At 45.9% G+C, this 11,547-nt stretch overlaps 1 protein-coding gene across 2 annotated transcripts in view; it reads left to right on the top strand.

The window, feature by feature from the left end:
- The window catches only part of PNPLA1 (patatin like phospholipase domain containing 1), a 36,544-nt gene that overhangs the window by 17,963 nt on the left and 7,034 nt on the right, over positions 1–11,547 (top strand). The window contains exons 2-5 of one of the 2 annotated variants that reach the window (XM_011354815.1): positions 2,333–2,565; positions 3,970–4,035; positions 5,259–5,468; positions 6,407–6,467. In XM_011354815.1, coding sequence (XP_011353117.1) covers positions 2,333–2,565; positions 3,970–4,035; positions 5,259–5,468; positions 6,407–6,467 — 570 coding nt within the window. Of the gene's footprint in view, positions 1–2,332; positions 2,566–3,969; positions 4,036–5,231; positions 5,469–6,406; positions 6,468–11,547 lie in introns of those variants that run through there. The other variant, XM_023527527.1, reaches the window with a different exon arrangement.

Raw genomic sequence — 11,547 nt, forward strand, 5'->3', positions numbered from 1 at the left:
TTAGCTAAGAAGAATAAGTTACAAAATAGTGTAAATAAATTGACTCCATTAAAGTATTCTTATAAGTAAGAATAAATATAAAATATATAATCTAGAAAGATTTTTCTTTTTGCTTATCTGCATTAAAAAAATTTTTCCCCACAGTGAACATATATTTTTCTTGTGCAATAAGAACAAATTTCCTTCCACTGTCCCCAGCGAGAGCCTCCTGCTGGGTGTCCAGGAGTGTACGGGCAAGCTGAATCCAGTGCTTCTGGCTCCAAGGCCACCAACACTTTCGAGACCACTGCAAGTTGTTCATTAAAAATGCCAAAAACAGCATGTCCCCACCCTGGTTCGATTCCCCATCCTAACTGGTCTTGTGGACGAGAACTCAGGAACCCAACGCCTTGGTATGCAAATGCTCAGTTGTTTCATAACCTGCTGGTGGGTTGCCAGCTTCCTTCCCTTCCTTGAGGGAAAATGCTGTACAAGTTGGCACATGGTAAAGCTAACCTCACTAAAACCACAGGGCCTTCCCACCTTCCAGGAGCATCCTCCCCTCTAAGGGGGTGACAGCTAAGAAACTCTGTCGCTCAGATCAATCCTTACTACACATATGCAATTGCCTTTCTGAGTGTTGGTGAGAAAAAGGCCATCGCCATGGCAACCCAGGCTCACTCAGCCTCTGAGATCAGTCCAACACCCAGAGAAAGAAGGTGGGGTCGGAGTCAGAACAAACACTGCCTGGCTATCTCACCTTAAGCTAGACACTTAGCTTTTCTCTGCCTTAGTTTCTACATTCTGTAACATGATGCTGAAGCTCCTATACTACCCACCTCCAGAATTAATGAGGAATAATCTGTGAACTGTAAAACAGAAGAGGAGTAGAGCATCACTAGCTTTGGTTTGTCCTTAAATTGCTGTAACTTTGGACAAATCACTTAACCTCTCTGTGCCTCAGCTGCTCTGTTTAGGAAAACAATGCCCACTGTGACAACTTCCCAGATACATTGTCAAGCTCCCATGAGAATCCGAGAATCTCAAAATTAGAAGGAATCCTAGCCCTTACTGTCCATCCAGGAATCTCTGATAAGCACTCTAACCGGGGCACTTGCCCTGCCTCTGCTTGATTACTTCTAGTGGCAGAGAGCTCATGATTGCACGGTTTCCCAAGTAGCCATTGCTGTGACAATGACTGTAAGAAAGTTCTCCTATATAGAATGTTTCACAATTAAATATTTGTTTTAGCAGTCCTTTTTAGAGCTATTTTCACTCCTGATTTTTCCAGAGAGCTCGCACAAGGTAGATATTAGCAGCAATAGGCAAGAAGCAGGTCCGGGTCCAGCTCCAGAAGCTTGTGGCTTAGTTTAGAGGAAGAAGTGTGGGTTCCAGGGTCACGCACTCTAGGTTAAAACCCCGCTTTGTCCACTTACTAGATGATTGACCTTGGAAAACTTATATCACCTCTCCAAGCCTCAGTTTCCTGATTAGTAAAGTTAGGACAGAGATATCTTCTTTATAGTATTCATGTGAGAATCAAGCATGATAGCACTTCTTACTAAGCCTACAATCCCAAACTTCCCCAGTGGAATTCTGGAGACTGGGGTGGAGGGTGGGTTAGTCCTTTCTCTGCCACCCTCTGCACAACACATCTGGCCCCCGAGCCCTATCTGGGACATGTGCCCTGGCTGCTCTCCTCTCAAAAGGAGGAAGAATGTTCATCCCCGCCTCCTGGGGCACCTGCAGCACAGCCTGGCACAGCTGTGTTCCACTTCCAGGGCCGTCTCCCTCTCAGGCCTGTACCAGGGGCCATAAAGGGAAGATAATGCAATGGTTTCAAGACGTAGTTCACCTGTCTCTGAAATTCATCTACTTCAAGGCCAACAGCCTCCCCCCAACTCCACCCTCATATTTAGCTGGCACTAAGCCAGTGTCCTAGGGTGTCACTTGGTGAAGGCTTCCAACAGTCAGTGTTTTGACGGCAATCTCATATAGGGCAGAAAGCCTCTAAGACCCCAAAAGAGTATAGTCTGATGGTGGCATGGTGACAGGAAGTTAGGGAAAGCTATTTGGGGGTAGGAAAGTGGTCCTTTGACCTCAATATGCACGGAGTCAGGAGGCCTGGGTCTAGTTCTGCCATTGATTAGCTGTGGGCTCTCTGGAGCCAGTGACTTAATTCCCCAGTGTTTTTCTTTCCTCGTGTGCAGAATGACAGGTGGATTCCTGAGTTCTTTCCTGCTTCAGAATTCTAGGTTTTCCCATTTGTTGGATCAAGATGAGATGGAAAATCACCGTTGATCTCTCTTGGCCACGGGCCGCTGACCGCTGCTCCTCTCTGCTTCCTCCACAGATGAATACCTCAGAGTTCTCAACGTGGGTGTGGCCGAGGTGAAGAAATCCTTCCTCGGGCCCTTGGCCCCCTCCTGCAAGATGGTGCGGATTATGAGGCAGTTTCTGTACCAGGTCCTGCCTGAGGACTCCTACAAGGCCGCCACGGGGAAGCTCCACGTGAGCCTCACCCGGTTGACGGATGGAGAGAGTGTCGTGGTTTCAGAGTACACATCCAAGGAAGAACTCATTGAGGCAAGGGGCAGGGACTGGGTGGGGGTGGGGGCTGGGGGCGGGAAAGGAGAGGTTGGGGGCGTGTCCTCCTTCTCTTGACTGAGCCCTGGGAAGGTCGACCTGCCTGCATCCCATCTATTTTTTTCTTCCCTCGTCCTCCCCTCCCTTCACCCTCCTGGCACCTCTCTGTCAGGCACACTGTTAGAGGAGGTGGACAGAGAGAAGTCCAAGACAAATAAGACTTGGTCACCGTTCTCAACACTTCAACACCCAGAGTCCCCAGAGGCTCAGCCCCTCCTTTTTCCTCTGCCCTGCCCAGGTGCTAATTCTGGAGCTTCTCAGAGTCCCGAGTGTTACCAACAGAGGTGCCATGTCTCCTTTAGGGCCTCCCAGCCTAGGTTACAGTGTGTCCCCCTTGAATTACTCCCAATCTGTGGGTACGACCCTCCCCATTGTCCTCCTCTTCCAGTGGCCCTTGATAAAAGGACTGAATTATCCCTAAATGAGTTATCACTTAGGAAAGTGCACTCTAACAGGGCACTGTTCTAACTAAGCTCATTAATATAAATTTTAGCCATGAATTATGATTGCTAGAGAGTGCTGTGGATATACCCAATTTTCTTTCTTGACAAGGGTTAAGCGGTATGACCCTCCATCCCATAATTTTATTCCTCTCCCCTCCCCGGAATCCAAGGCCCTTGCTGCCCATCCTCACATCCTCACAGTATGGCCTGACTATGATCCTGGGGGTGGAAGATGAATAGGCAGTGGCATGAATACCTACTCCGCCCACTTCACATTCTCCTAGGTTTATTAGCACCCAGCTCTTCAAGACTTTTCTCTCCTCAGCCTTCTTCCACCACCTCCCACTCCTACCCAAGCCAAACAGAGCAAAGCACATACAAAGTAGGCCTTTGTGCCTTTGCACCTGCTGTGCTCTCTGCCTGGAATGTTCTTATCTCTTTCTGGCTCCCCTTCACTTGCTTGACAAGACCAGTCACTCCTGCCAGGGAACTTGCTTCCCACCTGCCTGCCCTGCACCCCTCCCTCTGTTGGGTGCTCATCTGTTGGTGCTACAATGCCCATGCTCACCTCCATCATAGCACCTGTCGCCGCTGTACTATCACCTGTTTGCTTACTCCCCTCTGAGCACTCCCAAGGGTGGACATCTCACTCTCCTTTAATGCCAGGGCCTGGCACGAGCCAGATACACATGAATCATTGTTGAATCCCAGCCTGACCAAGCTGGTTACCGAAAATCCAGCTAGTCAGGGCCAGGCCAAAGTGGAACTCGGGTGGAGGGCCGTGCCTTCACCTTGAATTTAAGGAAGGCCAGGCTGGCAGTGTCCCTGAGGCCTGCAGGTGAGCCCTTTCTACCCAACTCACCAGGGCCTCTAGCATCTCAGACCTGTTCTTTCCCCACAGGCCCTGTACTGCAGCTGCTTTGTCCCAGTGTACTGCGGCCTCATCCCTCCAACTTATCGTGGTGTGGTGAGTGCTTTGGCATGAGATGGGAGTGAGCCAGGATCCAGGGGTGCCTCGGGGCACCTGTGACCCACATCTGGGAGAACAGAGGGGTGATCTTGGAATTCGGTGGGAAGACCAAGAATTAGAAAGGTTATTGTGTTTTTCTACCCAGAATTCCCAGCATAGATGGATTTCTGGGGTTTTAAGGTAAACTCCCCCAACTAGGCTGGGCTTCTCTCTGGACACATCAATTCATTACTGAGACACAAGAGACTTGCCAGATTTTCCCGGACTTGACAGACAGCGTAGAATACAAATCCTGCAACACTAGAACTTTGAACGATGAGGACCTTTCAGGTCATCTAGGCTGGTGCCTCCCAAACTTCAATGTGCCCATGAATCACTTGGGGGTCCTGTAAAATAATGCGAATTCTGCTCCAGTAGGTCTCGGGTGGGGCCCGAGACTCTGCACCTCTAACTGGCTTCAGTTGGTGTGGGTGTTGCTGGTCCACGACCACACTCCGAGTAGGAAGGTCTAAACCATGCTCCCTCTTTACTTTATGTATAGAGAAGATGAGATCCAGAGATTAAGTTTCACCTAGTAGATGGAGCCCCTCTTGCATGTCAACCATGTACTTCTCAGGTAGCCCAGAAAGTTAGAGCCTCGGTATTTGTGGTCCTTTGTTCCCAGCTGAGGAAACAGAAGCCCCAGAGGGGACGGGACTTGAGGGTGAACATATGGTGGCTGTGGGTGAGGCCATGGTCAAGGGTGCTCTGGAGAATGAAAAGGGTTCCAGACCTCAACAGAGGGAGGCAGTTTGGACCCATGGCAGTCTGGAGAGGGGATATTTATGACCAGCTCAGACCCACCATGAGCACACTTCTTAAGAAATCATGATGTGTGGCTCCATTCTCCAGCTCTGCTCTCAGCATTTGAGTGGCTCCAGGAGGGGTAGCCTGGGAGGGGTAGCTGTGAGCATTTGCTCCTGATTTCTCCAATGTTCCCCTCCCCACAGAGCCCTGGGAGCCCCATCTCAGCACCAGTGAGATGTGCAGGGACAGAGCACTGGGCTGGAAGTGCAGAGACCACAATGGACTCATTGAGTGACCTTAGGCATAACACTTACCCACCAGAACCTAGACCTCAAGGCTTGTCCAGGGGAACCCATTTCCTTGGTGTACTCCCTGCCTGGGGGAGAAGACCTCTGACTCAAGATGAGCATTTTTCACTCTGCCTCCCCCTACAGCGGTATATCGATGGGGGCTTCACAGGCATGCAGCCCTGCTCCTTCTGGACTGACTGCGTCACCATCTCCGCCTTCAGCGGGCAGCAGGACATTTGCCCCCGGGACTGCCCTGCCATCTTCCACGACTTCCGCATGTTCAACTGCTCCTTCCAATTCTCCCTGGAGAACATCACCAGGATGACTCATGCCCTATTCCCCCCAGACCTGATGGTGAGAGACAGAGGGATCTGGAGGGTTAGGCGGCCCGGGGGAGGGTGGCAAGGGCTAGAGGTGCAAGGGGGAAGCCAATGGGACCCAATGAGTTGCATCTGTGTCTCCTCCCCTCAAATCATCCCTTAAACTTTCTCCCACACCTGTGTCCTAGCCTTTTTGCTAATGAGCTATGTGACCTTGACCAAGTCTCCTAAGGGCTCCCAGCCTCAATTTTCTCCCCTATACAATGAGATAATATCAAAATCGCTGATAGGAATTTTAAACTGAACTCTTCCACTCTGACATGCAATGTTGGGTCAGCAAACTATGGCTCACGGGCTGTATCCAGCCCATGGCTTATTTCTGTACAACCTGTGAGCAAAGAATGGGCTTTCCATTTTTAAAGGGCTGTAAAAAAAAGAAAAAGAAGTGACAGAAACTATATGTGGTCTACAAACCTCAAAATATTTGCTATCTGTCCCTTTACAGAAAAGGTTTTGTGGGCAATATCTTGAGTGATCCTGCAGTATCTTCTGTAATAGATACTATTATAATCCCCATTTTACGGATGAAGAAACTGAGTCTGTGAGAGATTATAGCCATACAGCCAATAAGTGGCAGTACTGGGATTTGAACCCAGTCTCCAAATTCTGCTCTTCTTATGGTTCAAATACACCTCTCGTTCTACTATAAACATCTCACTCCTCCTGCCCAGGGGAAGCTGATGATCAGCTGTGAATGGTTTAACACATTAATGTGGCATCACTGTGGACATGTGATCAGGAGCTACTCCCCACTTCTTAGCAGATAGTGAAGGATGGGACGCTGGATAGGTACATTTTGAAGAGCTCATCAAATAAAACTCAAGAGTGGTGAAAGTAGCTGCTCTGGGTGAGGACCACAACTCTCACTGTTGCTTCAGCCTGAGTCATTTTCCTGGTGTGCCCGCCTTGCAGATCCTGCACAATTACTACTACCGAGGGTACGAAGATGCCGTTTCGTACTTGAGGCGGCTGAGTAAGTACCATGTGGAGCCCCAGGAAAAGGGAGGATTGGAGGGTGGGGCAAAGACAGGAAGTAGAAGGGCTGAATGGAGGAGCGTTCCCTCCAAATTTATGACCTGGAGATGCTCTTCACTCAGGAGAGCCAGAAATGGGTGCAGGACCTGACAGCCTGCATTGTCCAGGACAGGCCACTCTGGCCAGAAATAAGAATTTTCGTGCAAAGGGGGCTTTTAGGTTAACTGATGGGACAGTGTCTAGGACTCGTATACAAATATATTTCTGGATTTAATAACTATATTTAGGAAATACATAGCTCATACCTTCCATTTTCATGTCGTTTCATTCTCTTCCATATTTATACTCTTTCCAATAAAACTATCGTTAATATAGAACTAAATGTGACTAATTTACATTTGTATAAGACTTCAAATGACACATTGATCAACAAATGAGAGAGAAAGAGCCCTTGCCCTGTGTTGGTTTGGAAATTGTGGTCCCCACACCTGTGTATCCTCTGTGCATCAGTTGGTAGAAGAAAGATTCTAATGACATGTATTATATGCTCTAACTTGATGAAGGCCATGGAGGACATCTTTGTTAAAAGGAAAGAGAAAAAGCTTTTTCATATTTAGAGTTATGTTCTTTTCCATGGAATGTATTTCCAGAGAAGAAGATTCCTGAATCAAAGGGTATTTTATCTGTGTGATATTATGTTTTTTCTATATTGCTGTATGGCTTTATAATAGTCTTTTTTGGCAGTTTTATATTTCATCACAGTTGTACAGAAAACTTAGCTTGGTCATTCGCTTGAGTTTCTAAATGTTCACTATTATAAGTAATGCTATGGTGTTCTTGTGTATATAATTTTTTAAAAAATATTTTGGAGGCGAGGTTAGGGGTTGAATGAAGTTTTTCCCTTAGGATACATTCATTTTTTTTCCCCCCCTTCAAAATTGCTTCTTGCATTCCCAAGCTCCCCTTGTTCTAACTCTTTACTTTCTCCTGGGTCCTTTCACCCAACAAGGTGGGGATGTGGGTGGGGGTGGGGAATAGGAGAGCAGGATGGAGAGAATGTGAGCTCTGGAGGCAAGTAGCCTGGGCCAGGGCCCTCATCCCTCCAGCTGTATGAGCTCAGGGGAATCATTCCCCATCTCTGAGTCTTGATCTCTTAATCTATAAGAAGGATTTAGATCCTGGTTCCTGACCCCTACCTGTGTCCTTGCCAGACAATATAGTCCACTGCCCTCTCTGACCTCAGAAACAGGCCCCTCTTCTCACCTCTCTGCAAGACACACTAACCCTGACTCTCTTCTGACAACTTCCCCATCTTCCACATTTACACAGGTAACAGCTGTGAAAAGTGAGCCCCAGGTGTCCAAAAGGTGAAGGACCTGGGGAGTATCAGTGGAGGGTAGAGATGAGGCATCAGAATAGGAGGGGCTAGCTGGAGCCAAAGGTCCTTTCTTCCACCAGCTGGGGAGCCCATTCGGTCTTTCCTCAGTGACAGTGCAGGCTGGGGACTTGGGGCTTGGGGGATCCCCTGATTTGGGCTTTGGATCTTAGAGCAGATACCAGTTCCTTGCCCCAGGAGACCCCTCTGCACACCTCAGGCTGTAACACATGTTACAGCCTGGCCCCCTGGCTACCTGGCTACCTCCATACCTATCTCTCCCCTAGAAATTTTCCTTTCTTCTTTCTCTCAGGACAAGCCCTGGGGAGAGTTACAAAGTGAGTGGTTAAGCATCTCTAGTCTTCCCTATTTCTCAATAGACCCTTCTTCTACCCTTCTACCTCTTGGAGAAACCCAATGCCCTCTCACCCTCCCCTACCCTTCCACTCTTAGCCGACGTGGACATTTTCACAGGTATGAATGGTGGTCTCAAACCCAAGGGTGAAACTCTAATAGTAGGATTTAAGGCATCCATTCCTGATTTGGGGCAGTGTATGGAGGATAGCAGGTTTTCCCAATGGCCCTGGAATCACTCCAAGTAGAAACAGACACAATTCACAAGGGAGACAATGTCTTGTCTGGCTACCAGCTATTTGTACTCCTCCCAATTTGCCAGTGTATACATGCTTTCTCAGTGCAGATTTGAGCTCCACCACCTAAATCCTTTTGGGTTTGGTTGGGCTGGATTTTTCTTCTGGCACCAGATGCAAGCAGGTGTTATTGACACATCCTAAGTAATTGTGGTTGGTGCCCACAGCGACACTCTTAATCCCCACCTGCCATCTGGGAACAGAAAATGGGAGTCCACTCCAGCCTCCCACCCAGCTGCTTTCTGGATATGGGTCAGCTCCGTCAGGAAGCCTAACTTACAAGGTGTCACCCGCAACAACTCAACTCCTGGCATCTTCTTTCTCCACCCTCCTAAGGATTTACATCCACCTAATTATTTCTGCTGCCAGCCAAGCCTTCCTCTCCATTCTTGGCTTCCCTTGGCAGCATCCTTCTGCCAAAGGGGAGGGTATGCTTGCTGGTGTGCTTGAAAATCCACATTCCCAACATAGACGTGTTGAGTATGGGTGTTAAGTGAGGTTGGAGCTCAGAGGACACCATGTCTGAAAATATCCATTCGACATCCAGGCATGTCCACCTGAACCCACCTTCCTTCCTTCCTCCTTCCCTTCCTTCCTCCTTCCCTTCCTTCCTCCTTCCCTTCCTTCCTCCTTCCCTTCCTTCCTCCTTCCCTCCCTCCTTCCCTGCCATTCTTCCTTCTCTCTCTCCCTTCCTCCTCATAATTTGATAAGTTTTCCTACACACACACCTGAGAAACAGCACCACAATCAAGACAGTGAACAATCCATCATGCCCAAAGTTTCTTCATGCCCTCAGTGACTCACCTGCCCCCAATCCCCAAGCAACTTCTGATTATATTTCTGTCATTATTAATTGTCATTAATTGTCTTTTCTAAAGTTTTCGATAAATGGAATCTTATAGTATGAACTCTTTTTTGTTTGCATATTTTCACTCAGCATAATTATTCTGAGATTCATCCAAGTTATTCCATGATAAATACAGTTCATTCCTTTTTACATTCTTTCCACTGTATGAATATACCACAGTTTATTTATCCATTCACCTGTTAATGGACATTTAGGTTGTATCCACTTTGGGCTATTCTGAATAAAGCTTCTATGAACACTCATGCATGCATCTTTGTATGGACATATGCTTTCATTTCTCTTAGATAAGTACTAGGAGTTGAATGTTAGATCATATGGTACGTGTGTGTTATATATACAAATAAATAAAATTATATGTGATTATGTATAATTATATAATTACATTATATGTAATAATATATAATTTATACATGTAAAATTGTGATAAAAACACAATATAAAATTTACTATCGTAACCATTTTTAAGTGTACAGTTCAGTAGTGTTAAGCATATTCACATTGTTGTGCAGCTAACCTCCAGAACTTTTTCATTTTGCAAACTGAAACTCTATACCCATTGGCTGGCAACTCCCCCTCCCCCTAGGCCCTGGCCACCACCATTCTACTTTAGACTACTTTAGATATCTCATATAAGTGGAGCATACCATATTTGTCTTTTTATGACAGGTTTGTTTCACTTATAATGTGCTCAAATTTCAAGTATATTGTAGCACCTGACAGGATTTCCTTCCTTTTTAAGGTTGAATGATATTACAACTCATTCTGGCACCCTCTTTCTCCTCCCTCCTGAGAATTCACATCCAGCTAATTGTTTCTGCTGCCAGCCAAGCCTCCCTCTCCACTCTCTGCCTCCCTTGGCAGCAGTGTATGTACCACATTTTCTCTTTCCATTCATTTCAATGGACATTTGGGTTGCTTCCACCTCTTGCGAATAATGCTACAATGAACATGAGTGTGCAAATATCTCTTCGAGATTCTATTTTCAATCCTTTTGGATATATGTGGACTAAGACATAGGCCCAGATGTATGTTTAACTTTTTAAGAAAGCGCCAAATTGTTTTCCAAAGTGCTTGAACCATTTTACATTCTCAACAGCAGTGTACAGGCATTCCAGTTTCCCCATATTATCACCAACACTTGGTATGGTAGGTCTTTTTAATTTTAGCCATTCTGTGTGTGGTTTAATTTGCATTTCCCTGATGACTAATGATGTTGAGCGTCTTTTCATTTCCCTGACGACCAATGATGTTGAGCGTCTTTTCATTTGTTTATTAGTTGCCTAGATATCTTCTTTGGTAAAGTATCTGTTCAACTCTTTTGCCCATTTCCCCCTAAATCTTTTAAAAGCTTTATATTTTAGAGTAGTTTTAGATTCACATCCAGGTTTACCTATTATCATGTCTCACATTTGTTAGATGTTATAGTTTGGTACATAGTTTGATGTAATGTTTATAATTAATGAACAAATATTGACAAATTATTATTAACTGAAGTCAATACTTTAATCGGATTTACTTCGTTTTTACCTAATGTCCAAGATTTCATCCAGGATACCACATCACATTAAGTTGTGATGTCTCTTTAGGCTCCTCTTGCCAGTGGCAGCTTCTCAGACTCTCTTCGTTTTTAATAACCTTGGCAGGTTTTAGTACTGGCCTGATATTTTGTAATGTCCCTCATCTGGGATTTGTCCGATGTTTTCCTCATGATTAGACAGGGGTTATGAATCTGGAGGAGGAAGACCACAGAGGAAAAGTGCCATTCTCATCACATTATATCAGAATACATGCTATCTACATGACATATCACTGATGATGTTGACCTTGACCACCTGGCTGCAATGGCGCTTGTCAGGTTTCTCCATGATAGAGTTACTCTTTCTCTCCTTCTCATGCTGTGCTTTTTGGAAGGATGTCATTGCAAAGCTTACACTGAAAAAGTGAGGAATTATTCTTCATTTCCTTCAGAGTAAGATGTCTACATAAATTATTTGGAATTCCACTACTTGGAAGATTTATCTCTTCTCCCCCTTTTATTTACTTATTCAATCATTTGTTTATATATAACAAATGGACACATGGATGCTTATTTCATACTTTGGGTTATTATTCAGTCTGACTTTATTTTGTTACTCAAATTGTTCCAGCTTTGGCCATTGGGAGCTCCTTCAGTTGGCTCTTTTGC

The sequence above is a fragment of the Pteropus vampyrus genome, unplaced genomic scaffold, assembly GCF_000151845.1.
Source record: "Pteropus vampyrus isolate Shadow unplaced genomic scaffold, Pvam_2.0 Scaffold18, whole genome shotgun sequence".
In the NCBI taxonomy this organism is placed as follows: Eukaryota; Metazoa; Chordata; class Mammalia; order Chiroptera; family Pteropodidae; genus Pteropus; species Pteropus vampyrus.